This window comes from Neodiprion fabricii, chromosome 4 (genome assembly GCF_021155785.1).
Source record: "Neodiprion fabricii isolate iyNeoFabr1 chromosome 4, iyNeoFabr1.1, whole genome shotgun sequence".
NCBI lineage: Eukaryota > Metazoa > Arthropoda > Insecta > Hymenoptera > Diprionidae > Neodiprion > Neodiprion fabricii.
This window is the reverse complement of record NC_060242.1, coordinates 5,674,726-5,698,624: the sequence shown is the minus strand read 5'-3', so window position 1 is coordinate 5,698,624 and position 23,899 is coordinate 5,674,726. Positions and strand designations below refer to the sequence as shown.

The 23,899-nt window shown below is 39.4% G+C and overlaps 2 protein-coding genes across 5 annotated transcripts; one reads left to right on the top strand and one right to left on the bottom strand.

Moving 5' to 3' along the window:
* The first annotated feature begins 3,446 nt into the window (after positions 1 to 3,446).
* On the top strand, positions 3,447 to 13,566 carry LOC124179939 (odorant receptor Or2-like). 4 transcript variants are annotated; one of them, XM_046564823.1, is made up of 8 exons: positions 3,447 to 3,614; positions 6,436 to 6,802; positions 8,123 to 8,297; positions 8,388 to 8,529; positions 9,982 to 10,081; positions 10,189 to 10,293; positions 12,873 to 13,031; positions 13,115 to 13,566. In XM_046564823.1, exons 2-8 carry the CDS (start codon positions 6,512 to 6,514, stop codon positions 13,169 to 13,171), a joined length of 1,029 nt encoding a protein of 342 aa, XP_046420779.1. In that variant the 5' UTR covers positions 3,447 to 3,614; positions 6,436 to 6,511; the 3' UTR covers positions 13,172 to 13,566. The 4 variants fall into 4 exon arrangements, with proteins under 4 accessions (XP_046420779.1, XP_046420776.1, XP_046420778.1 ...); XM_046564820.1 differs by having other exon boundaries at positions 8,123 to 8,529; XM_046564822.1 differs by having other exon boundaries at positions 6,415 to 6,802; positions 8,123 to 8,529.
* Positions 13,567 to 18,043: 4,477 nt separating this feature from the next.
* Positions 18,044 to 23,019, bottom strand: LOC124179764. The gene is made up of 6 exons (XM_046564480.1): positions 22,772 to 23,019; positions 21,608 to 21,808; positions 21,021 to 21,214; positions 20,223 to 20,497; positions 18,975 to 19,246; positions 18,044 to 18,574 (listed from the first exon to the last, which is right to left on the bottom strand). The coding sequence occupies exons 1-6, from the start codon at positions 23,017 to 23,019 to the stop codon at positions 18,394 to 18,396; spliced, it is 1,371 nt and encodes a 456-aa protein (XP_046420436.1). The 3' UTR covers positions 18,044 to 18,393.
* Positions 23,020 to 23,899: the final 880 nt, after the last annotated feature.

The window sequence follows — 23,899 nt, the reverse complement described above, 5'->3', positions numbered from 1 at the left end:
TACGAGTAATTTGACGTATTTTGAAAACTTTTTGACTACTGATGGAGATTTTACAGACTGTGTCTTGAGAATCTTCTGTAGTGATTCACTGAAGAATAATAATTTCGAGGTGAAATTTGCGAAAAAATGGAAATGAGATTATATTTTCTCATAAGTTCTAAGAAATTGTAACAGGTTGGATTTTTTCATCGTTAAACACTGTATCAATTGTTGTGAAGACTTTTCGTAAAATATTTATCTAATCTCGAATAGTGTTTCGACCGTGTGAAAATAGTGAAAAGTATGTTGAAAAATGAGTCTTGATTTTTTTTTTCCTTTATTATCGACTTTCAGAGTTGGTAATTAGTTGTAAAAATTTTATTGGAATAATAGTGAGAAGATGTTACGGAGTGGATGACGTGTGAAGGAACCTAATATAGAAGGAGTACAGTGATTGATCACACACTTGATTCGTTGTAAAGGATACGACGAATACTGCGAGAAAATTTGAAAGAGAAATTATTCGTTGGATGGTAAAGGCATAGGCTTAGTTTGATTGAAGGACTTCAAGTGTATTTAAGTGTGGGCCGAATGTAAAATGACTTAAGGGTGCGTGTATGGGAGTAAGGATCTGAGAGACCGGCTAGCTGCAGTTTAAAATTAGCAGATGTAGTGAGAAGCTGTAGCAGCTTAGGGATCAATCTACTGACAGAATATGGAAATCGAGATAGCGAGGTGATGATAAGAGGAGGATGCAAAGATTTTCCCATCAGAGATACCGATTAAACTGTATTTGAATGATACTTTTCTTATTGCACCATCGTACTCGGACGAGATTCCGAAAATCGAAGTAAAACTAGGTTAGGAATTAATTTTCAAGAAATTATCGACCGCTGGTTACATACCAGCAGCTGATAATGAGAACCGGAGAAAAAGTAACAAGTGCCGTCGATAAATGGGGAAGGAAGCGGAACGAAATCCGAGCCCGCGTTCATTTCCAGCGGCCGGCACGCGACTCGATTGATTTTACTTCCTGCGTCTCCTTCGCCGTGACATTCTCGCAACTTCCTGCTCGAGGCGACGGTCGGAAAAAGGAATGGCGTAATCGGCGCCGCCCGAATTGATCACCGCCGCCATGACAGGGTCCAGCATTACCGACCGAGGAGATGCCGCGTCATCTTGCCCGAAACCCAGCTCATCGCCAAACTGCTAATAACAAGTTGAAACAATGGGAGGCTTCTAGCTAGAAAGCGCACGGACGCTGTGTAACTTCCCGGTTTCGGGGCTACCGGGTCAAGGAACGTGCTTGGGAATCGGAATGTTAGAGAGCGTCGTTACAGCTCCGTGAATAAGAATGATGGCCGTACGATTGATAGATAAATCGGTCCGCTCGGTTATTAGATTTTTCGATTATTTAGTTGATTGGTTGTTCCGATTGATCGTTTCTTCGAACAACTGATCATTCAGCCATTTTGAATAATCGTCTCTTTAATCGATCGATTAATCGATTGTTTCGATTAAACTTATTTTTCCATCAATCGTTTCGACAATCGATCGTAACGGTTGATCGGTTTATCGACTATCTAGTTAATCGGTTGTTTCGATTACTCGTTGTTTCGACTACTTGACTATTCCGCCATTTCAAACACTCGATTTTTCGATCAAACAATTGATCGATTGTTCTAATAAATCGTTTTGCTAATCGTATGATACCTAGATCGATTAGCCGCACATCCATAGTATGGATGAATACTTGGCGCATGTGGTCCGAGCGGGAACCTATGCAAAGTCGTTAGTGTAACTTGTTTGACAATTGCAGAAATGCACGTCCCGACCGGTGACCTGATTCTTCATCTCCCGGTCGTTTTCCTCGAGTATTTATTGCCCACGCGCAATGCTCTCCTGAAGCAGTTTCGCCTGTTTTCTTCGGTGACCAGAAGGGCTTTTATTGCCCTTAGAGCCCGATGTGACGGCTCGTGTGATTCGACGTTTCCGGCGTACGAAAATGCCAAAAAAACAGTCAAGCTCCAGACTTGAAAAACAGTACACGCATTTCGATGCACTACGCAAAATACATCGTTTAACGATAATTTCTGTGTTTCACCGCATTGGCTTTGTTGATCGACGGACCACTTTATTCAAAGTAACACAACATCGTCACATTGGTGTCAGAAGTGGAATTTCGATTTTAAAGCAGTGATGGTGAATTTTGAAAATATTCGATTCGTACACCATTCCGTGTACACTATCTTCTTATCGCTTGTTGGGAACTGCACTCGAAATAGCTACGATTAAGTCTTCGCCACAAGAAACTACTGAGGATTTAATTCCATCAACGTCAGTCGAAACGTAGCCCCAAAACCGATCACTACACCTTGAACAAAAATCATTCGACAGTTTCAACAACAACAATAACAACAACAACTACTACTACTACAATCTGCACATGAAAGAAATAATGAAATTCGTTGTATAGATCATCGACGCGAAAGTGAAGAAATTCATTTACGTTTACAAGACATTGTAACAAGGACCGCATCGAAGGCAGATCAGAAATGCCAAGTCGCCTGAACGATGTGACGACGCAAATTCAAAAAGTCCGTAACCCCGCGATCCGTCAATCTCCTTTAAAATCCCCTGGTTTCTTTCCAAGAAATACTTCAGACCTGGTAGCAAAAGTTACCATAAAATTAGTACATTGTATGAAAGTTGATTTCCCATCAACCGCTTGTTTTAAGCCCGAACAGGGATAAGACTTATCGAGCGATAACACCTAACCTAACGCGTTAATGCTGCTATATGAGAACGACATAGAATATAACGGGTCGAAGGTGACATTAAAACTTACAAAGAAAAAAGATCAATGTTGCGCGAAGACAGACACGTGTCGAGATATGAGTTGACAGGGTCCTCATACGTACGGGATAATTAACGATTAAACGAACTTACCTAAGTGAAGTTCAATCGTGATTGTATGAGCGCCTCTTCCGAAGAGATCAGTCCCGCCCACCCATTAATCTCGTATGAGATACCCAAAATATATCAGTTACGGCTTAGAAAATAGAACTTTAAAAAAATGAGAATAAACAACGGAGCAGGTTATGGGTTGCATGGCAACCCGGGAGAAAAGCTTGCTATAAAACTTGTGGCGACAAATGAGGCAAGTGAGGGGTACTACAATTTGATCTCCGAAGGAAGAGGCGCAAAATACAATCACGATTGAACTTCACTTAGGTAAGTTCGTTTAATCGTTAATTATCACCGGTTTGATTCAAGACTAGGCGTGGCTTGTTTATTGTGTTACAGACATTATATCCTTCGCTTCAAGTCTGCGAAACAAAAGGCCCCCTCCGCATACTTGTTTCAACCAATAGTTAGCCAGGAATCGGCGATCCCTACCTTGTTGGAATCGAAAGGCTTTCCGCTGCGTGGGACACGACGCAGATATTCCTTACAGTTAGCGAAGAACTAAACGGTAAATAAGATTCATTGCCTGCTCATCGTCGGAGTAGGAAAGAACGGATCAGCAGACGTTGAGTTTCATTTCTCTCACGTGTTTACTGTGAATTAAAGTTACCGTACGACCGATAGATTTCGGAGTATTTGGACCGGATTTTGTAATCCTCGAATATCGAGTAAGTAGCTGGTGAATATTTAAACAGAAAACACTTACGTTGATTTTCATATACAATGTCGAATGGGCGCCAATTCCGGTACAAGGAATTATTAGGACGTTGATTAACGTTACGATGAACATTACTCGTGATATCTATGTTGTTTTATTCTACGAATATTATAACGGAGTTACATCCGTCCCTTAAGGGATCGTCTCAGTGTGACCCTCCGAAAAATCACTGATTTTCGCGAATTTTTTTTTTAATGTTCAAATAAACTAATCGGTCCGGTTTTTTTTTCATAAATAAATAGGTTTATGAAGAATACAAAATGATTTTTTTAAAGTTTATTTATTGAGTGCATCATTGTTGTATAAATTGTTGTAATTTCACGTGAAAAAAAAAGGTGCTGCACGGTTTCCACGTTGACGGCCGCAATTTTGATCTGAAAAAAAATTTCAAAAAGATTATTGATCTGTAGGAAAGTCGCTATCGCGCTATGGAGGGTTTTTTTTTTCAAATTTGACAAAATGGCGGCGGTTTGAACAAAAAGTGTCGAATGTGGCCCTTTTTTTCGACAGTTTTTCGTAAAAAAAATAGGAAGTTTTCAAAAAAAAAAAAAAGCTTCCATAGCGCGATAAAGAGTGACGTTTGAATGACGAATTGGAACTAGATATCTTTAAAACTCTTCCTTTGAGAGTGGAAACCGTTTTGAAAAACACCATTCTGAGAAAAACGCGTTTAAAGATTGAAGTTGGAAAAGTTTATATAAATCGTTTACTTACGATCAATCGGCGATGCCAGGTCTTGATTTTTTTCTTGGGGGTTTCTCTCGTACGTCTATCCGTGGTGGATGTCAAAAACGAACTGAAATGCTTGGACAGTTTATTCTGCAAGGTTATAGAACCTAAGCACCTTAGTACTCGCGCAGGTAGAAAACCCGTTCCCTTTCTACAAGAAACGCTGTAGCGACCGTAATAATTTGAATTTCGATTTAAAAATTTGAGAGAATGTTTAGAACAGTGTATACTATACGATAATGCAAAAAAAAAAAAACAATTTTTTGAAAATTTCACACTGAGACGATCCCTTAAGGGGGTGCCCTGATCTCCAAATATTGAAGTCCACGTATCTCAACCGCGAAAAATGGTTCACCATCCCTATTCTTTGCGTAATTCGGTCCCGATGTCTGACCAGAGAAGGAATTGACGGGTCATTCTCCTTCAATTTTCATAAAACTCTATTGATCGGTTTCCGAGACATCGTCGACGCTGTACCGAGAGATTTCCCGGATTCGCATGAACGTAAAGGTCCGTTTGAAAAATTTTTCAACGTCAAAAATCGGAATATAACAACGTCGAAATGAGAAAATGTAAATTAATTAACGTACGGGGTTCGAACTTGGAACGAACGCATCGCTCGCAACATTTGTTATACCGTCTGGGGATGCACCAAGAACTCAAAATGCTCGCGTGAAAACTACTTCAATTTCTCGAAACTTATATCAGTTCAACGGGAACTCTCGTTCTTCCGATTATTTGAAATTCTGTATTATTTAGCATTGAGGACATGATGGAAAAGGCGATTCGATGGAACGAATTATTAGGAACGAATACAAATTTTGTGAATATTATTCTTACTGCGTCGAATTTGCTTTTTACACGAATTTTTTTACATAAAACGTCACTTGTGTGCATTTCATCTCTCCGAAAGATTTGAAATCTTAAATTGTTAGCCGTGAAATAATGATTTGAATTAAATTGATTAGTGAAATTAAGCATTGTCCGTACCGTCGTTTTACCGGCTCAAAGAATATTCGACGAAAGATGTGAAATTCAGATAAAGTTTAACTCAATTCCTTTATCTATTAGTAATTATCGAATAACTCTATTCAATCTTCCATTTTGCATACGGACGATCGATAAATCTCTATCGATGGACAACAAATCCATAAAAATTCGTGCAAAACTTGCGAATATATTACGTTTATACCGCGTATCCAGGTATATTGAGAAACAATTGCGTATTTTTGCAAAAAAAGTTTTATAAGGTTGTGAGTTAGTTGTCGAATTCGTACGAAATGTCTGGCAATTCCACTCTACGGTACAGAAATTGCACTCCTGCTTCGCTTCTGTGTAAAAAGACATCTGCAGTGAATTGACAGCAATTTTCAAGAACGAACAGATAACAGTGGTTATAACAAATGCGTACCTGTATTACTTGTAGTAAAAAAATTTTGACTCGAACCCTACGAAGCAAACAGGACTGTTCGGATGACTCGGATAATTTAAGTATCCGAATAGATGAGACCTACCTTTTCGAATAGTTCGGATAGTTCGAATACCCAGGAATTCACGTACCTAGTCGAACTATCCGAACAGTTCGTATGTCCGAATTCGAAGCGTTGGATCCGGCGGATCCGGGTTATTCGGATAACGCCGATACCCGAAACACTGGTAGCTCGAACAAAAATGTGGCGAATAGGTTGTCACAGATTAAAGAACCACAGGGGCGTTGAAAATTTACTCGAGCATTGACATAACAGTTGCAATGTTTCTGTCAAATTTTGTCACATCTTGTGCTGTGTGGACCACACGTACCGAAATTGGCTGATGACCCGTATCCTCGCAGTATTTTCGCGAAGGTAATTTTAATAAGGGTCCTCAACGTACGTCGGTGCCACTTTATCTCGATAATGATTTACGGTGGACGGCTCGGGTTTTCATACGATATTACCGATTAAGTATTCCCTGAGTTCTTACTTGTACCGACGCTTGGCGCCCATTGGTTACGGCACCGGTATCCATTAGCTCACGTCAAGTCTATTTGAAAATTGGAACAGAATAATCCATCGGTGGCTCCTCACCACCCTTAGAAGAATTTTAAATCCAGAGAAAGTTAGACAGAAAGAAGTAGTGATGAAGACCCTGTCGGTAGATACGTCGCTTCGCCTGGCAAGAGTTCTATCGACCTTGATATTGCTATGGCCGCTAGCTCCTGATGCGAAGCGTAGCGAAGTCATAAGACGTCGGAGTTTGACGCTCTTGTCGCTAGCTCATATAGTTGTAACGTTTCCAACAATGATACTTGGAACGCTCGAAAACATGGAAAGCCGCCTTGACATGTTCATCGGTAGCACAGACATGATAGCAGTCGGTAGTCTGATACTGTATACCGGTATCTGCTACATCGAGGAAACTCGCCTTCATGTTGAGTATAATCAAATCTTATGTATCTCACTAATTTATGTTGAAAGAAAATGAGTTACGGGCCGATGTTTGATTTTCTGACAATAGACGTGCATCTTGCATTCCAAGCGGAGGGAAATTCCGTGGTCATAATTGTAGTCGTTTTAAATTGTGAGAACGTTTGAAACCTTTTCTCCATGTAGTACAAAACGACTGGCAAGTTTTACCGTTACCAATTATACTGACACGGTGACCCCGAACACTTCCTCACTTTTCTTTGTAACACACTTCTCTTATTAATCTACAAGTTGTCAATAGTAGCTTGAATTAGGGAAAGAATTGCTTAATTTGAATGAGGTTACTTTCGTCATGTTACTGACTCCTCATATTTTGGTAATCAATTTCGCAACTTTTCACCACCAGAGACCAGTAGTTATGTTTTACATCGAAGTTATGCATCGTCGCCTGTAGATTGACTTCAGAAAATAATTAAGATGCAGAACCCGTTTCAGCGTCGAATATCATCGCCAAGTACGTGTAAACGTGTCGGCTTTTGCAAAAAAGTCTCTTATCATAAAGTTGCCCATCTGGCTGTGAAAGAATATGGTTAATTTCTTATGTTCATACGTTAACGGTAACCGAATTAGAAGAGGACGGTCATTGTGTGTAACGGTGTAAACGTATTACAAAACGAAAGTATGTCCGATCAACATTTATTAGCGACTCCGTGAAATTATCGTGATTATCTCATCATTCAATCGGAATGTCAGCTGCTTATCTAAATTGCGTGCTGCTCATATTTACCTTACACCTACTCGCTCTCACACGCATTCCCGTCTCCAGATATTTAGTGAATTTCTATCTTGCCTGTCTTTTTCATACCCCGGCAGTTTACAAATTTGTCACACCTATGATACGTTGAAATATTGACGTTTTATAGACACGTCAAAGTTCCACAAACACCGTACTGTAATTCATCTTCCCAAAGTAGCTATTGTGTAAAAGCTAAACTCAGTGAGTTCGATAAAGATGCATGATGTTTCGGATCATTCAATAGAACTAAGTAACCTATTCGTTGACATATCAGTAAGGTGTCTTGCGTGACGAATATACGTGAATGGCTATCCATAATTCAATTATTTCTAGCTCATACACTGAGTGATTCACGGCAGAAATTACCTATTTTCATGCTATATCGAATGAATCAGGAAGACGTCCGGTTCTAAAAATTATTTGTTGAAAACTGCACGCATCTCCACCAAACTTACCCTCGAAAGACTTGTTTCACATTCTTTGTCATGCTTCCAAAGAAGTGTTTTGATTCGTAAAATTTTTTGCCAGGGATTGATAACCGAAATGACGTCGTTCATGAAAGAAGCTAACGACGAAGAATTGGCTGCGCTTCAGTTCTACATGAAAAAGTGTTCATTGCTACATATGGGAACTATCGTGGTGGCCTTTTCCATACCAGTATCATATATTTTATCACCTCTTATTCAAGATCAGCCCTTGCCCGGTAGAACCGCATACCCGTTTTCAATAGAGCCACTTTGGATTTATATTATGCTATTCATATCACACTCTGTTATTATTATTCAAATTCAAGGCGCAATATGCATGACCATAACGTTTGTGGTTCTAACCTGGTTCGGCGCTGTAAAATTTGATATGGTGTGCATGTACATCAATAAGGCAACCACAGAAACTGAAGTGAAGAAATGTGCTGAAAGGCACCAGGAATCGATACAGTAAGGTTGATTCTGTACTTTTTCTTCAATATGCCGTATCTATCAATGATAAATCGGGCACGCAGCGGAATTAAAATAGTACTTTGTGTTACCAGAGCAAGAAAGCGAATCTTTGACGGAAGTAACGTAGTTTGCCGACTTGATGACTTTCGCTTTTTCGTACGAATATCACCTATCACTTCTTGTAGAGAGTGCAGAAAAAGTCCCTCTTGGAGTGCCTCTGAAGCGTCCAAAATAAAGTAACTATGATCTTCAAATGGCGTCCGCAAAAGTAACTTATGGGTATCAAAGAGGCTATAATCATGTCTGCGCATGCGCAGCCCATACCCTTGTAAAAAGCGCCACTTGTCACACGCTTCACAGGCACCGAAATCGGGACCTCAGATGCCCTTGTTACAAAAATATAGCGAAACACACACCTATACGGCATATGCCGATCCTAGTAGTGTCGCGCATAACGTGCAAGATTGCGAAACGGGAGGACTTGAGTTCAAGTCCCCAGCGCGGCAAAGCTTTTCGTTGACGCTCCGTCCGTAACCTCACGATCGAGTGCCGTGGGGGTCACGAACTGATCAACCTCATCCATTTTATATGTTCAAAGTTTTGGAAGAAACATTCGTAACAACGTATACATCTGTTGTCCTCTTGTCCCAAGGTACACTTGGTGACAATGAATCTGAGACGGCTAAGTTCTTACACTGGACAGTCATGTTGGCAACACAGAGAAACCTACAGCGCCGTAGTCGGCCAAGTGCGAAACTAACTCAATCTCAATGAACACAACATAACCCCTGACCGTCGAATCTAACCTTAGTTATTGAGATTGAGTTGGCGCTATGGCGTTGTAAGTTTCTCTGTGTTGCCAACATAACTGTCTAGTGTGAAAAATTAGCCGTCTCAGATTCGTCGTCCCCAAGTGTACTTGCCGAGTTTGTACCTCGCGAAAATGCGACATTGAGAAATATCGTCGTTCGGAAGTATCCAATTTACATTGAAATTTCCCTCTGAAATATTTTTGGCAGGTTGAACGAAATCTCGAGAAAAATTCTTTAGTAAATTTCATAATTTTTTCGCGGAGTATTAAAAAGTTACAGTTCTCCAGGCAAAACATGTTCCAAGGTAGACGAGCTTTCCTCACATTTTACAGAAGAACGTTAATGTAAGTAGATTCGTCATTGGAAGCCTGCTTCCCAACATTTCCTACTTCGCAGTTGCATTTTCACCAAACAAATGTATACTTTGGTTTTTGTGAAACGATCATACAGATTGTGCATTCAGTTCAGCCGTGTATCAGGTGGAATTAAGCATTACAGGTAATTTGGATGATCAATGTCGTGGCGAATAAATTGTATGAATTCTCTTCTTACTACGCGGCCAGCTTGTAAACGCTTGTTTCTTCCAATAGATATTGAAACTTTTCAGGAAATCAAATGGGGTTTTTACAATTTTCAGCTTTGCGAACAGACTGTCGACGAGTGTGGGCCGTATGGCTTTTGGGGTGGCCACAAGCAATTTGCTGGGCGTTATTTTTGGAGGAGTCGTGATGACTTACGTAAGATTGAACTGTTACGGATGAAAATTTATATATTTCCATACGGTTGATGTCCGTCGTCTGTACAATTCGTCAAAATTTTTTTTTTGCATTTCACGGCGATACAGAGGAAATTTGATTCCATCGATTTCTTCAAGTTGATGATCTTCATGATGATAGTCACGATTCACCTGTTTCTGTACGCTTGGCCAGCGGACTACTTGGCTCAGTCGGTAATTGACTTAAATTTTTCTTGTTGAGTCCTTTATATCAGGTGCGGCAAAACTCAAGTTTTGTAATGCTTGTCAACTTCGATCTGATCGTAATCGTACGTCAGCGATCCTCACTGGGATGACTTATGTTGTGACTTTGATTTTTACTGCACCTCGGCCACCCGGAGAAGTGACCCAGAAGTTACAGCGCGCACAATAATTTAGCGGCCCGCGATGTAAGCTGGAAAAAATTTTATCTTACAAACCATATCGCGAAATTCTGTTGGGCGCCTGGCGTGGTCAACACACTTCGAAACCTTCATCTTCGCTGAACCTCGGGTAATATACTCGGTATCTCAGTATCGCGGAGAGGGGAGGGATGATTTTGAAGAGACAGAGAGAGAGAGAGAGAGAGAGAGAGAGAGGGAGACACTCGAAAACAACACGCTGTTTAACAAAAATTAAATAAAATCATATATTTTACAACAGCGGCGATACAAAATAAACAAGCGGATTTGGGCTGACTGTGAGTCAGCCTTTGAACTCCCCGTTATTTGTGCTCGAAACTAGTATATTTCGATACAAGAGGCCAAACGAGCGTTTTGCGCACTGCGAGTCTGACGGCAGCACGAAGCCGAGGTTGAGCCTCGGCTTCATGCGGCCTTCAGACAAGTAGTACGCAAGAAGCAAGTTTGGCCTGGCGTATCAAACACTGTTTTTCTTCACGCTTGTATGGAAGTCCGGTTTGTGTAGTGTTTGGGGGCAACGAAAGCCGGGCAGGTAATAATTCGTGATCAGCGACCCAAAGAATATGAATTTTTCAATTTTCATCAAACTCCGGATGTTGTAATTTTTTTCGAGCATATTTACTACGTGAAATCTTTATTTTGCAAATGTGACTTCAGATATGTGATCAGCGACCCCAAACACCTTCGGATACCAATTTTCATGCAAATCCGTTCATCCGTTGCGAAGATGACACAATTTTTATTTTATTTTTGTGTATTTGGTTTTTCAAATTATTCAATAACCGCTAAACCAATCACAGTCAAAATCTAATCGAGTCTAAGTCTGAAAGAGGTGCGTCGATTAAGACCAAGTTCATCAAAATCTAACTACTCGTTCTCGAGATATCGTCGGACAAAAAATTGATCACGCTCGTACATCCATACATACATACATGCATAAATACATACACACACACAGACGTCCATTTGAAAATGATCGGAGGTGATTATCCGGACCTCAAAACGTGGAGATCTAGTGAGAACTCAACTTTTCACTTTCGGAGTGATTACAATAACTTCCTACTTTCTCTGAAATCAGAGAAACGGGAAGTTAAAAAATAAAAAAATTGATTCAAAATTCGTTCTTTGCGATACAAAATTAAACAACAGAAAATTATTCGCAACCTACGCTATTTTTAAATCTACCGAGCTTGCAGCTCCTTAACTAAAATCTAACTCAATATTTACGAGTCGCAAGTGCGCAACTCTCAATTCGAAACCTAAAAACTTTTCGCTATTCCATCATTTCGCAATTTCCTCGAATTCATTGCCGACTTACTGCTCGATGCCGTTGGAACTCGAAAAATAATAAAAAGACAAGATGCCTGAAATATTTTATTCGCTACTAGCTAAAGTGTCCCCTCTCGGAATTTCGGATGTCCAAGGGTTCCAGGGTACTTCATCAACAATTTATCCTGAATGTGACATAATTAGCATTAGAAATAAAATAATTAACTATCAGGTCGTTTGGTTCATTCATTACGTCTTTATTGGACGCAAGATTTCACCTGATTGTGGGCTATTGTTAGGCGAACCGGAGATCCGAATTCACCAATTAGCCCGTTTGGCTAATTTTTCATTATTCTGTTCAGTTTCTCTTCTAACTTGTCGGTACCCTGTGGCTGATAGTTTTTTCGGACATATTTCAACCGAATGCCGCGTACATGTGAGTCGATACGCATCGAAGAACGTACTGGATTACCAGTTTTTGGTTATTAAATATTAGGTAGCGCGTATAGGATTCGGGTAATCATCATAAGCATACAGGAATCACACGGAACAACCTTGGATTCCTTGGATTCATTTAAAGTCTACACTAATGCTACTGCTCAGCTGATTTGTGAAGTCCGGTGATCCCCGGATTACGATCGAAGAATCCAATCGCAAAGTTCAGCGAATGAAACCAATTCGCAATATTGGAAGAAATACTTGTACACGTTTGAACTGAAAAATTCCAAGGATCAGCCAATTGCGTTCTGCGGCAACGCCCCGTAAGCCAATGGCCAGACACCGCAGTACGTTTGGCACATATGTAGCAACGATAATAATAATGCTAACAACAACGATAACGAAAATGATCGTGATAATGATAATGATAATAAACAGGATAGCTCACCTTCGGTCATTTTATTGGGGCATGGACACCTTCGATACTTAGGGAATATCTTGTTTGAATTTTTCTACCGTACTTCAAAAATCATGAAAAAATTTTGCGTACCGTTTTCTTAGCTCACTCAAATGATCGATGTGTCGTTATCACCTGCACTTTCGCAAGTCATTAGAGTCATTGATAGCATTAAATTTCTCCCGTAGAGCCAACGCGTAGCGGAATCCATTTTAAATGGCAAGTGGGTAGGAAAATCGCCTAGGATGCATAGCTCGTTATTGCTTATGATGGAAAGGGCCAATAACCCAGCCATAATCAAGGTCGACGGCGTGCTTCCTCCCTTGAACCTGGAAATGTTTGGAAGTGTACGTATATGACGAGCCTGTAGTATAATTTTAACTTTTTCACAACCTAGCTTAACCTTCGGATTTTCGGTTTTTTATTTCAGGGGTTATCAACCAGTTTCTCGTACATCGCAACGCTGTTCGCTATTTTCGACGAGTGAATACGGAAGCAGATAATCCGTAAGGTCACAATGCTTTTGTCGCATCAAGATACGTACACCATCTTCTGCGTATGAGCCAGTCTGTCTAGTGATTTACACCCAGCAGCCAGGCGACGAAAATTTGATTCGTCTGTTATTCCCGTTTTCACGTTACGTGATAAAATCATTATACCTAGTACGAGCTATAATGCGAAAAGCAGACAAATCAAGTTTTTAACGAGGTATTGCTTAGTGAGACTTTGGAAGCTGGCAGGTGTATTGTGACGATCTTTTTCAGTAGAACATAATAGGTATATGAAAGATCGAATGAAACTTTGGTTCATGTGATTGCAATAGTTGGAACGTAGAATACACTGGAACCCATAGAATAAACGAACAATCGAAACCACTATAAAGAGCGTCAAGTGTAGTAGAAATCTTGATATATTTTTCAGCAAATTTCATCTAGACTTCACCCGCATCACACACGTTTGTGCACAAAGTCTTCGAATGCTTTTATAAAAGTGGCTGATCGGCCGAATCGTTGCAGATCGTGTAACCCGGATGAAACGGTTGCATCGGTCATACTCCTGTTCCGCGACGAATAAATGATCCAGTACGTGTAAGAAATGTCGTTGTGTAACAATCAGAGATTATATAATGTTTTGAAAGAGTCGAGAATATGAGAAATATTCTACAGTTTGCGTAATCATGTAATATAAAATGATAAGAAAGGCGACTCCAATTTTTCAGAATCATTCGAAAATCTCAAAGGTTTACAAGCTCGTCTACATTCTAATCGATGAAAATCACCAAAGCGCTTCAGAAACTTGGAAGAAAAACAGTCTAATTTATCAGAAAGTGAATTGCAATCGGAAATTTCCTCCTCTTTTAGGATCTTTTTTCAAAATTCATTTATCTTTTATATTTTTGAATTTATAGCTATAAAACGGAGACTCCCTTTTGTCTTTTCGTTTTTTGTTTATAACTATTGAAATTTTTAATGGCGGATTAATTAAAAAATACCGGTTTCATCATTTTAAATTCCGAATCCAATGCACCAATCGCCATATTTTTAAGACCATTCTAACGATTTTTCTCAGTGAACTCACTTCTCGACCAGACTAAACGGGGAGGTACCAGTAAAGCAAGGAGTGAAGTACAGTCGGTCGCAAGTCCAAGACATCGGTGACGCAATATTATCGCACACCTCAATATCGCAACACACGAGCGGCACGACCTCCCCTCTCACCAACGATACCGCACAGCTGGGGGTAAACATCTCCGACCACCTTCCGACGTCCCGATACCTCGATACCTGTCGTCGAGGAAGAAGAAAAACAAGCGACGAGCGATTATCGCCGCCTATCCGTAGACCAGACCTACGCGACCCGCTGGTCCAATTAGAATAACGCAAATTTGAGGAAGAATCACGTGACAGCAGCGCGACGAAAATCCGGATCATCGCTCGTCTCGACACTCTACGTTCAGTTTTCACTCTAAGAAGACGTGCTATCGCTATATCGTACCGCTATTACTATCTCTTGTATCTCTCGTATCGTAAATTCAGTTTCTCGCTTTTGTGACCGCATCTTCGGTGCCTCCTCTATCTTCTTTTTAACGTAAGTGAGGTTACTTTTCTATTTCGTGAAGCCACGAGATTACTTGCAATATATCGTATCTTTATCTCTCTCTTTCTCTCTATCTTGCAGTTGGTCTGCGTGAGCCACCTGGGCTCGTATCTTATTCTCTACTATTTCTCATCTTGTCCCTTTCTATCTCTTATTGCAAGTAACTTCGCGACTGGTTGACTATTACTTACGCATTGTTAGTGACTGTCGCTTTATTTTGTTATCTCTCTCTTCTAGAATACCTAAATGTCTAATATCGCTGTATAGCAGCGTGTTCCGTTAAATGGTCAATTCTTATCTTAGTTATTGAGCATTACCGTTTCGCTATACTTTCTCTGATTAATTCCTAACTGTCTCTTTACCTATCATCTTTGGTTAGCTTACCTTAGTGAGTGTACCGCGTGAGCGATCTTAGCGATCGTCGTTCATTTGTCGTTGGAGTATTGCGCCGTATCGCCTAACATCTTTTCATTATTTTCTTCGCTAATATCGCTGATCGTAGTTGTCCGTAGTCTCTTTGGTTTGTCCTACGTTGCGTGTTGATTCTTTTGAGTATTAATTGTCTTAATCCCGAAATTATCTTTCACCGTATCGAATATTACCTTTCTTCTCGCACTTACCGCAAACTAGAGACTACGTATTATCCGTTATTTTCTATATCTTATAATAATTCTCTACTTGACCTGTTTCCTTGAATTTACCTCGTAATTCATAATTCCCTGCCTCTGTATATTTCTGATAATTCTGGTAATGTGATAACTGTTACAATTTTTGTATCTCGCATGTGTCTTATAATAGCTTCTCATATTTTATGGTTTACACGATCGATGCTTAATTTAAGTACCGTATATCTTTTTCTGTTCTGCATATTCATTATGAAGCCGTATTAATCATTACCTTGAATCATAGTATCGCGAGCCTACGCATATCTCGTGCTTATTCGGAAAACGTTCTGTTGTTTGTTAAATCTCTCGCTTAACTTTTCTCTGGCTGTAAATTAATTATCGCATCTATCTTAATTGTATCTCAATCTCTTCAGTTATTTGCTTGTTATTAAAATTTATCGCTTCTTAATCAATATATTCGATACTATTCCTGCTTCGCCTGTTTCTTATTTTATCCATTGGATTCAACCCCTCCCCTCTACCATTATCTTGTCTATACTGAGCAAGCTGTGCAAAACCGTCGTAGAACCTGACCTTACCTTTATCTGTATCTTTTTCTCTAATTATCTATTTTCTGACGCATGTGCGTCTGGCGCCCAACAATCATATCTTTCTCTTTTCTTATCTCTCTCTGTCTAATTATTCAGGTTAGTGACTGCGCCGTGGGGTAACCGATCGTATTATTTTACAACCCTTGAAAATCGCGTTACAGTGAATTCTGGACCTTTGTTTACTCGTTATCGTATTTAGGATTTCACAGTAACTATGCACGTTGAAAAAAAAATGGTCATTTTGCAAGTTTAGAACCGTAGGAAATTCATTGAACCGTAACAAAGCGAAGCATACGCGTACCGCAAAAACTTGACTTCTTCACCCCATGTTCCGGTACGATAATGTTACCAGCTTCAACATCTATTACATGTGTTCTATATTCTAACGTGACGTAAGTACAAACGTTCGTCCGTAATGCAGTATAATGGATGTACATAATTATATTTTTGCTGCATTATTTAGTGCTGCAATCTACTTGTAATTATGACAAGTCACACTCGCACGTATGTCAGCCGATATGTGCAAAAAAATTAATTACCAACCCGGCAACAGTCAGGGCGTCGATGCCGGTAGAACAAAGACATAGAATGCTAACAACTTTCCAGCATCAGACAGAATGCGCAAAACACAACGCAGATATTCCTTACCGAAGAACGAAACGGTAACATTCATTGTCTGCTCATCGTCGGAGTAGTAAAGAACGTAGCAACAGACGTTGATTTTTATCTCTTTGAAATATCTACTGGGAACTGAAGTTACTTGTACGATCGATGGATCTTGGAGTATTCCGACAGGGTTTTGTAATCTCTTGATAGCGAGTGAATAGTAGCTGGTGAATACTTGAACAAAACACATTCTCGTTGATTTTCATATGCAATATCGAATGGGCGTCAATTTTGGTACAAGAAATTATTATAACGTCGAATAATGTGCACTGAGAGAAATTTTTAGTTCCGGTTATCGCTCAGTCCTTGACTATTTTCATTTTTTACCAAAATCGAAAAATATAGTTCTAGGTAAAGAATGAAAATTAGTTTTCTAGCCATAACCGGAAACTCTAGTATCCGTTACTATTCTTTCTCATTGCGATCACTGTTGCTATATTTTCTTGTAATTGTTGCGAAAATTTAATGCTACTGCAACGATAAATTGATGTTCAAGTCTTGTTTGGCTAAAAAAGTAGAATAAACCGAACAAACTGATTTTGAGTTGCAATAACCATAAAAGGATCGACGATAGCGCAAAAAGGTTAGGCGTAGCTCGTTTTTCGTAATTCCAACAATATTCAAACAGTTTTTTGAACGATACCTGTTTTACTGAACTTTTCTAGTTACTGTAACAAATTAAATTTTTCCTAGTGTATTGATTAATATTACCTACTCATGATATATACATTGTTTCATTCTACGATTATGATAACGGAGTTAGGTGCGTTTCTTAAGGGACTGCCTTGATCGATTTTGACGTTGACGTATATATCTCCAAATATCGAAGTCCACGTATCGCAAACGCGAAAAATGGGTAAACAGTCCTATTTTACACAGAATTCTGATAAAAAACCTTTCTGTCCATTTTTGTTTGACGCAGAAATAAAAAATGGCACAGATCCCACGAAATCACAATTGTAAATTCGTAGAATTCATGCCATCTCTTTATTTCTGCGTCAAATAAAAATTCTACCGTAGTACATTGTTTCCTGCCAGTGACGAGTATAATTTTCTTAAATTATGAACGGAAAACTTTGCCCGCCAGTATATGTATATATCTGTAAACTGTTATGGATCGAATATCTGCCAGACCCACTCGACATTCCCTCGGAACATGGGACACGTCATTCTAATTTCCAAGCAACGTGTTAAACATGCGTCACACGCACAGTATCGGCCGCAAACAAGGAACATGTGTGTGCGGTCATTCGTCAAAGGTGTAAACTACCTTTGAAGCCTCAAAAATACGCTATTTTTTAAGAATGCAATTTTTTATTTGGTCCAATCTTGGTTCGCTAATAGTCATGACTAAACAAGTATATCTCTAAAAGTGTTGAAATCGTGTAAAAATAGTTAAAGAGTATGCCGAAGAATAAGTGCCGAACTCTCTTGTGAGAAACTTCCAGAGTTGGGACTAAGCCTTCAAAATTTTGTTGAAACAATAGACAGAATTTTCCACCATACGTATCGACTCAAAGTGTAATTTATTGTCTTCCGCGACATTTTAATTCGGCAAAATTCCGATTATCGAAGTTAAAACTAGATTTAGAACTAAGTGTCGATAAATTATCGACCGGTGGTTGATTACCGGCAGCTGATAATAGGAATGGTAGAAGGGTAAGAAGTTCCGTCGATAAGTAAGAAATCCCGCATTCGTTTCCAGCGGCCAGTGCAGAACACGGTCGATTCTACTTCCGTCGACGCCTTCGCCGCCTCATTTTAGCAACTTCCTGCTCGAGGTGACAGTCGGAAAATAGAATGGCACAATCGGCTCCACCCAAACCTAGCACCGCCGCCTTGACAGAGCTCAACATTGCCGACCAAGGAGTTTTCCGCGTCATTCTGCCTGAAACCCAGCTCATCCCCAAACTATCAATCAAAAGTTAGTACCACGTGAGATTCTTAGCCGGAAAGTTCGCGGACCTGACGCTGAGTAACTCTCCAATCTCCGAGCTTTCGACGAGCAGCGTGCTTGAGAATCGGAAAGTTAGAGAGCGTCGTCATATCTTTGTGAGTACGAATGTTGGATGTACAATTTTTCGACTGTCTAGTTGATCGTTTTTTCGATTACTTGACAATTCCGATATTTCAAATATTCGCTTCTTCGATCAATTGATCGATCGGCTATATCGATTGACCGATTCTTTTTTCGATCGATCGATCAACCGCACATCCTTAATACGAACGAACATTTAGCGGAAGTGATCCGAGCGGGCAGTAACGCAAATTTTGTAGTTTCAACTTGTTTGAAAACCGGAAAAAATCCTACCTCCAGACCGGTGACCAGATTCTTCGTCCTCCCGTCGTTTCCCTCGAGTATCTATTGTCCTCGCACAATGCTCTCCTAAGGCAGTTGCCCCCGTCTTCTTCAGCGATCAGAACGGCCTCGATTGACCTCAGAACCCGATGCGACAGCTCGTTTAATTCGACGTTTCCGGCGTACAAAAGTGGCGGGGAAACTGGAGGCGAAGACTCTCGCTTAAATCGCGTACCGTCGATGTCTGCTTGCAGAAAAGTCGCCGCCGTCACGGTTGCGGAGTTCTGGAATATGAATGAAAAAAAGAGCTCGTTGTTACTGAGTAGAAAAATCCTACTCGTCAAATACTAAAATTGGCAAGCTACGAAGATCTCTTTGGATTTGAAAAAAAAAAAAAAATTAAAACTACTGGAATTGAAATCAATAATTTGGATATCGATGCTCCGTGACGATTCATTTGAAAATTATCGAATAATCTGATAGCATCGTTTGATTTCGTTTTGCGATAGCTAATTTTCTTTTAAAGAATATTTTCTGAAAATTCACTTCGGTACGATTGTTTTTTTTTTCCATCGTGTGGGAATTGTTGAATATTCAATCTTCACGACGTCGCACCGAGACTGATTGGTACCTACAAACGGCAATCTTGAATCGACAACGGAAAAAAAATGTCATCCGTTTCAGTGAACTTTGTAGAAAATAATCGTCTTATTGTAATAAAAATTTAACCACATAATATAATTCGGTTTCAGAGCAATTGAGCATTAGTGGCGAAAATAGACGTCTAACGCTACGTTGCCGTAACACGTAAGATTTTGGTTAAAAAACAATACAATGAAATTTAGAATGAAATTACAAGAGTTGAATGTATCAACGCATCTCTATTCACTGATTATTATTGAACGATGCTAATGAAGCTAGAATTTTGAAAAAGGTTAGAAAATTTCGTTTCATTTGTAAAAAATATCACCTGCATCCGTGCATTTTGTTGCATAAAATTAGTGTTGATTGAAATTTTCGAGTTTCAAAGAACGATATTTCCGGTGAAAACTTTTACTTTAAACCGTATTAGTCGTGAAATTTTTTTCCTCGATCAATTATCTTGAATTAGAGTTACGGGTCTCTTCGACAGGTTTGAATCTCAGGTGATTCAAAATTTTGTACCGTAGAAACCGACGCGATTTCGCGTGCTGGAATCCATTCGGAATATTACAATTCTCGAAAATCCGAAATCGAATAAAACAGAACCGTCTATTTTACCGTCACGTTCACCATAAGTTGAATGATGAAGAGGCCGAAGGCGAGGAAAGCCAGCGCCGTTAAAGCGATCTCGAAAAAGTCCTTGAGCGAAAGATCGTGACCCTTTCCTTTCCCGTGGTGATGATAACTCGGTCTGTGATGATCGTGATGATGATAACTCTCGTGGTGATTCGGGACGTAAATATGCTCCTCGTGTACTTGGGGGTAAGGATCAAAGTGATGGTCGATGTAGTCGGAGTGATGGAAGTGGTGGGTGGCCGCCGACGAATATTCATCTGCGAAGGGACAATCAAAAACATTGATTTTTGATTCGCGCATTCACTTGGAAATCGAGCGGATGGTTTTAATTCGTCGACATTGATTCTCGCTAATTTTTAACGATTTTCACTGATTTCCGAGCACTTTACGCGATTTTTGGTCATGCCGAGATCAGACGGAATCACTGGAAATAACGACAAGTCACTGGAAATCACCTGGAACTCTGAAAAATCGATGGAAATTACTCAGTAAATTGTAAATCGGTAGTTACTAGATTCGACTTCCAATTGTTAAATTATCACGACTCTTCCCGAATGAATTGTTCCTTGGATTTTTTGGACATCAAAATCGCAGGGATTGCGGTAAGAAGTTAATTGTCGCCATACGTTCAGATTATACATTTACGAACGCATAATTGTCCAATGCTAAGTTTGCTGTGTAACTTTTTCAACTACAATTCATTTACTTTCAGTTCGCAGAACGTTTTTGCCAAATTTTTCACGGTTTGACGGATTTGAAAATTGGTGACTATTTAATTACCCGGACCGGATGGATCAAAGCTCCCGATTTTTCCCGTCGATATTGGCGCCGGCATCGCGAATCCCGTAACCGCGCCATCGTATTCATCCTCTTCTTCGTTGTCGTACTGTCGATCGGCGAATTGTTTCTTCTTTATTTTTGGGTCCCTTGGCCGAGGCGAGTAGTGGCGATAAATATCATCGAGGGTCGTCGTTCTGTCGACAAAAATCGGTCTGTCATAATTTCTCTTCGATATCTATTCTCTTCGGAATTCATCCCAACTTTTAAAAATCCCCGAGTTCCTCAAAAATCAGGTCGAATTTATGTGGATCATAATCGTGAAGATTATTAATCTGAAAAAGCTCAGGCAACGTTCAAAGAGCTTTTTGGAAATCGTAATTTTTTCTCTGGATTTTCCGGGATTTTTATAAGATATTTGATCGATCGAAAAAACGAAGGAAAATAAATTTTCCGAACAACGGTAATATCCGAGATTTTTAGAGATTTTTTTCAGAGAAACGTCGATGAATTCTGAAGATATTTCCGAAAGTCAATGAGAAAACAGAGAGATAAGCAAAGATTCATCGGAAATATTTTCACGCGCTTACTTGGTCAGCCAGTCCTTGTACTTGGAGCTTCCTTCGTCAGAAAGCATTTTCTCGTGTATAGAAACGTTATTGTCATCAACGTAATCGACATAGGAATTTTCCGACGAAATGTCGAGACGTCGCTTGACACGAGAGCCACCGAAAGCGGTGAGAATTTTCTCCGCCAAAAACCCGTGGCACAGATACTCGTTCATTTTCTTTCTGTAATGTAATGGAAACTGTTCAAATCAATCACATTCACGGATTCAGTTTGAAAAATAGTGATATTTTGTATTGATGTGTGGCATTCGAGATATGAAGAATCGTGAAAATGGCTTCGTTTTTTGTATGCAAAGCACAAAATACACAGCATTGGACAATTGGGTTTCAAACGTGGATCATGAAATTAAATTTGAACTGGTTATTATTCTAAAAATTGTCAGCTACTCAAATTTTAATAAAAACTCGAAAGACGCGTGGAATTATTTTATTTTTCAAACTGCATAAAAAAAAACTCGTAAAGATTTTTCAAACGTCATATATTATACAATTTTCACAGTATATATTGCAGATGAATTTAATCCAAACACTAAGCGACTTAAAATGACTATTATTAGTAACAACAATTTTCTCAAACTTTCTTACGATGCTTCACGAAAAATCTGAAACTCGAAAAATAAATGTCCACTCGAAGAAAAGTTTGTTGGAATTCAACAAAATTGCTTAAAATCAAAAAGAGTTTTTGCATTTCGATACAGTTGAATTGATTCTGCTCTAATTTGTAACAACATCTTGCTGATCCGCGTTTATTTAACACGAACAAATCGGTTTCTAATTTTAGCAATTTTACCCACCAACGATATGCATCCGAGAAAATATTTATTAACAAGGAAAATCGGCTTTGTTGCATCTGGAAGAAAAAAAAACAAAAAAAAAAAAAAACTTTCCACCAAAAAAAAGGTGTTTATTTATGTTATTTTGTATAATTCGAAGAATAGAACAGAACGGTTGACTTTTAACAAATATTTTCTTCAACCTTAAGGACGGTTCTTTAAAAAGAATGACTGAATCGTGTGATAAGAAATGTTTTTCTCTGCGTGTATACCGTAAAGAATGATAATATCTATTAAGAAAAGAGTCGTGGAAGTGGGAGCTGAAGGAAATGAAATAATGAAAAATTCTGACCTGTGAAATCCCATGGCGTTGAAGGCCTCGCTTATGGTGCCGTTGTTGTAGGCTCGACGCGAGCCGGTGTAATTTTGAACATGCTGAGGCTTTTGATCGGCGAATAGGAAAGAATCCGGGAGTAAATCGGTGGCGAGAATGTCCTCGGAGTTGACGCAGAATTCGACACCGTCGTCGAAGCATTCCTGGATTGTTTTAACTGCGAAAATAGCGAGCCAGGCGAGGAAGAAAAGTCGACGAAGAGCCATTTTGCATATAATTTGCCGGGATAGAAAACAAGCCCGGACTGTCAGAGACGAGGAAATTTCGCTAACTGTTTCGAACCCGACACCGTCACGACGCTCTGCATCCCGGCGTCGAGTAATTTGTGCAGCCAGCTAACACTTGTGTAATTTCACGGCGATTCTCCGGGCGCCGTCACCTGGAAACTTGCGAGTTCAAGAACACGGAACTACCTCTTCGTCTCTTTTTAATTGGACGATTTTCACGACGTGATTTTAAAGTGACAGCGGTACGATTTTTTTTTTTTTTTTTTTCTTGCAACATTATAAATTCGTAATTTTTTATTTTTTTTTTTTTTTTGTTTTTCCTACGCCCGTTAAATTGATGCGGAGAAGATGGATGTAAGTTTGCTTTTTGCGAAGCAATGACAACGTCTAGGCGTTTGTCGACTAGCTCAAAGAGTTGAAATTTTTTAGCTACATATGGAGGGTAAGGAATTATTGCATCCGAGAAAATAGATTTCATTGGAATCCGTTCAATAAAATTTTTTAATCATTTCAATCACACATTTTCTTGACACAAAATTCACGTTATTGCAAAGAACTCACGCCGTGTTAGTATCTTGAATAAGTTGATAATCAGCATGATCAAAGGCTTGATTCAATTTTATATCAAGTTGTCACAAGTAATTCGTCCGACAAAAGTATTGCGTTGAAATAAGTAAGCATTGTGTTAGCCGCATTTGACTATAGCATCTAGTTGAATTCAACGAACAATACTTGACTCAAATAATCCTTTCCCTCCACGCAATAACAAGCGTCGATTTTATTTCGCGGTTTGTATTTTATTTTACACACCGATTGGAAATTCCCATTACCGCATTACTCGAATTGACAAACAGTTTCA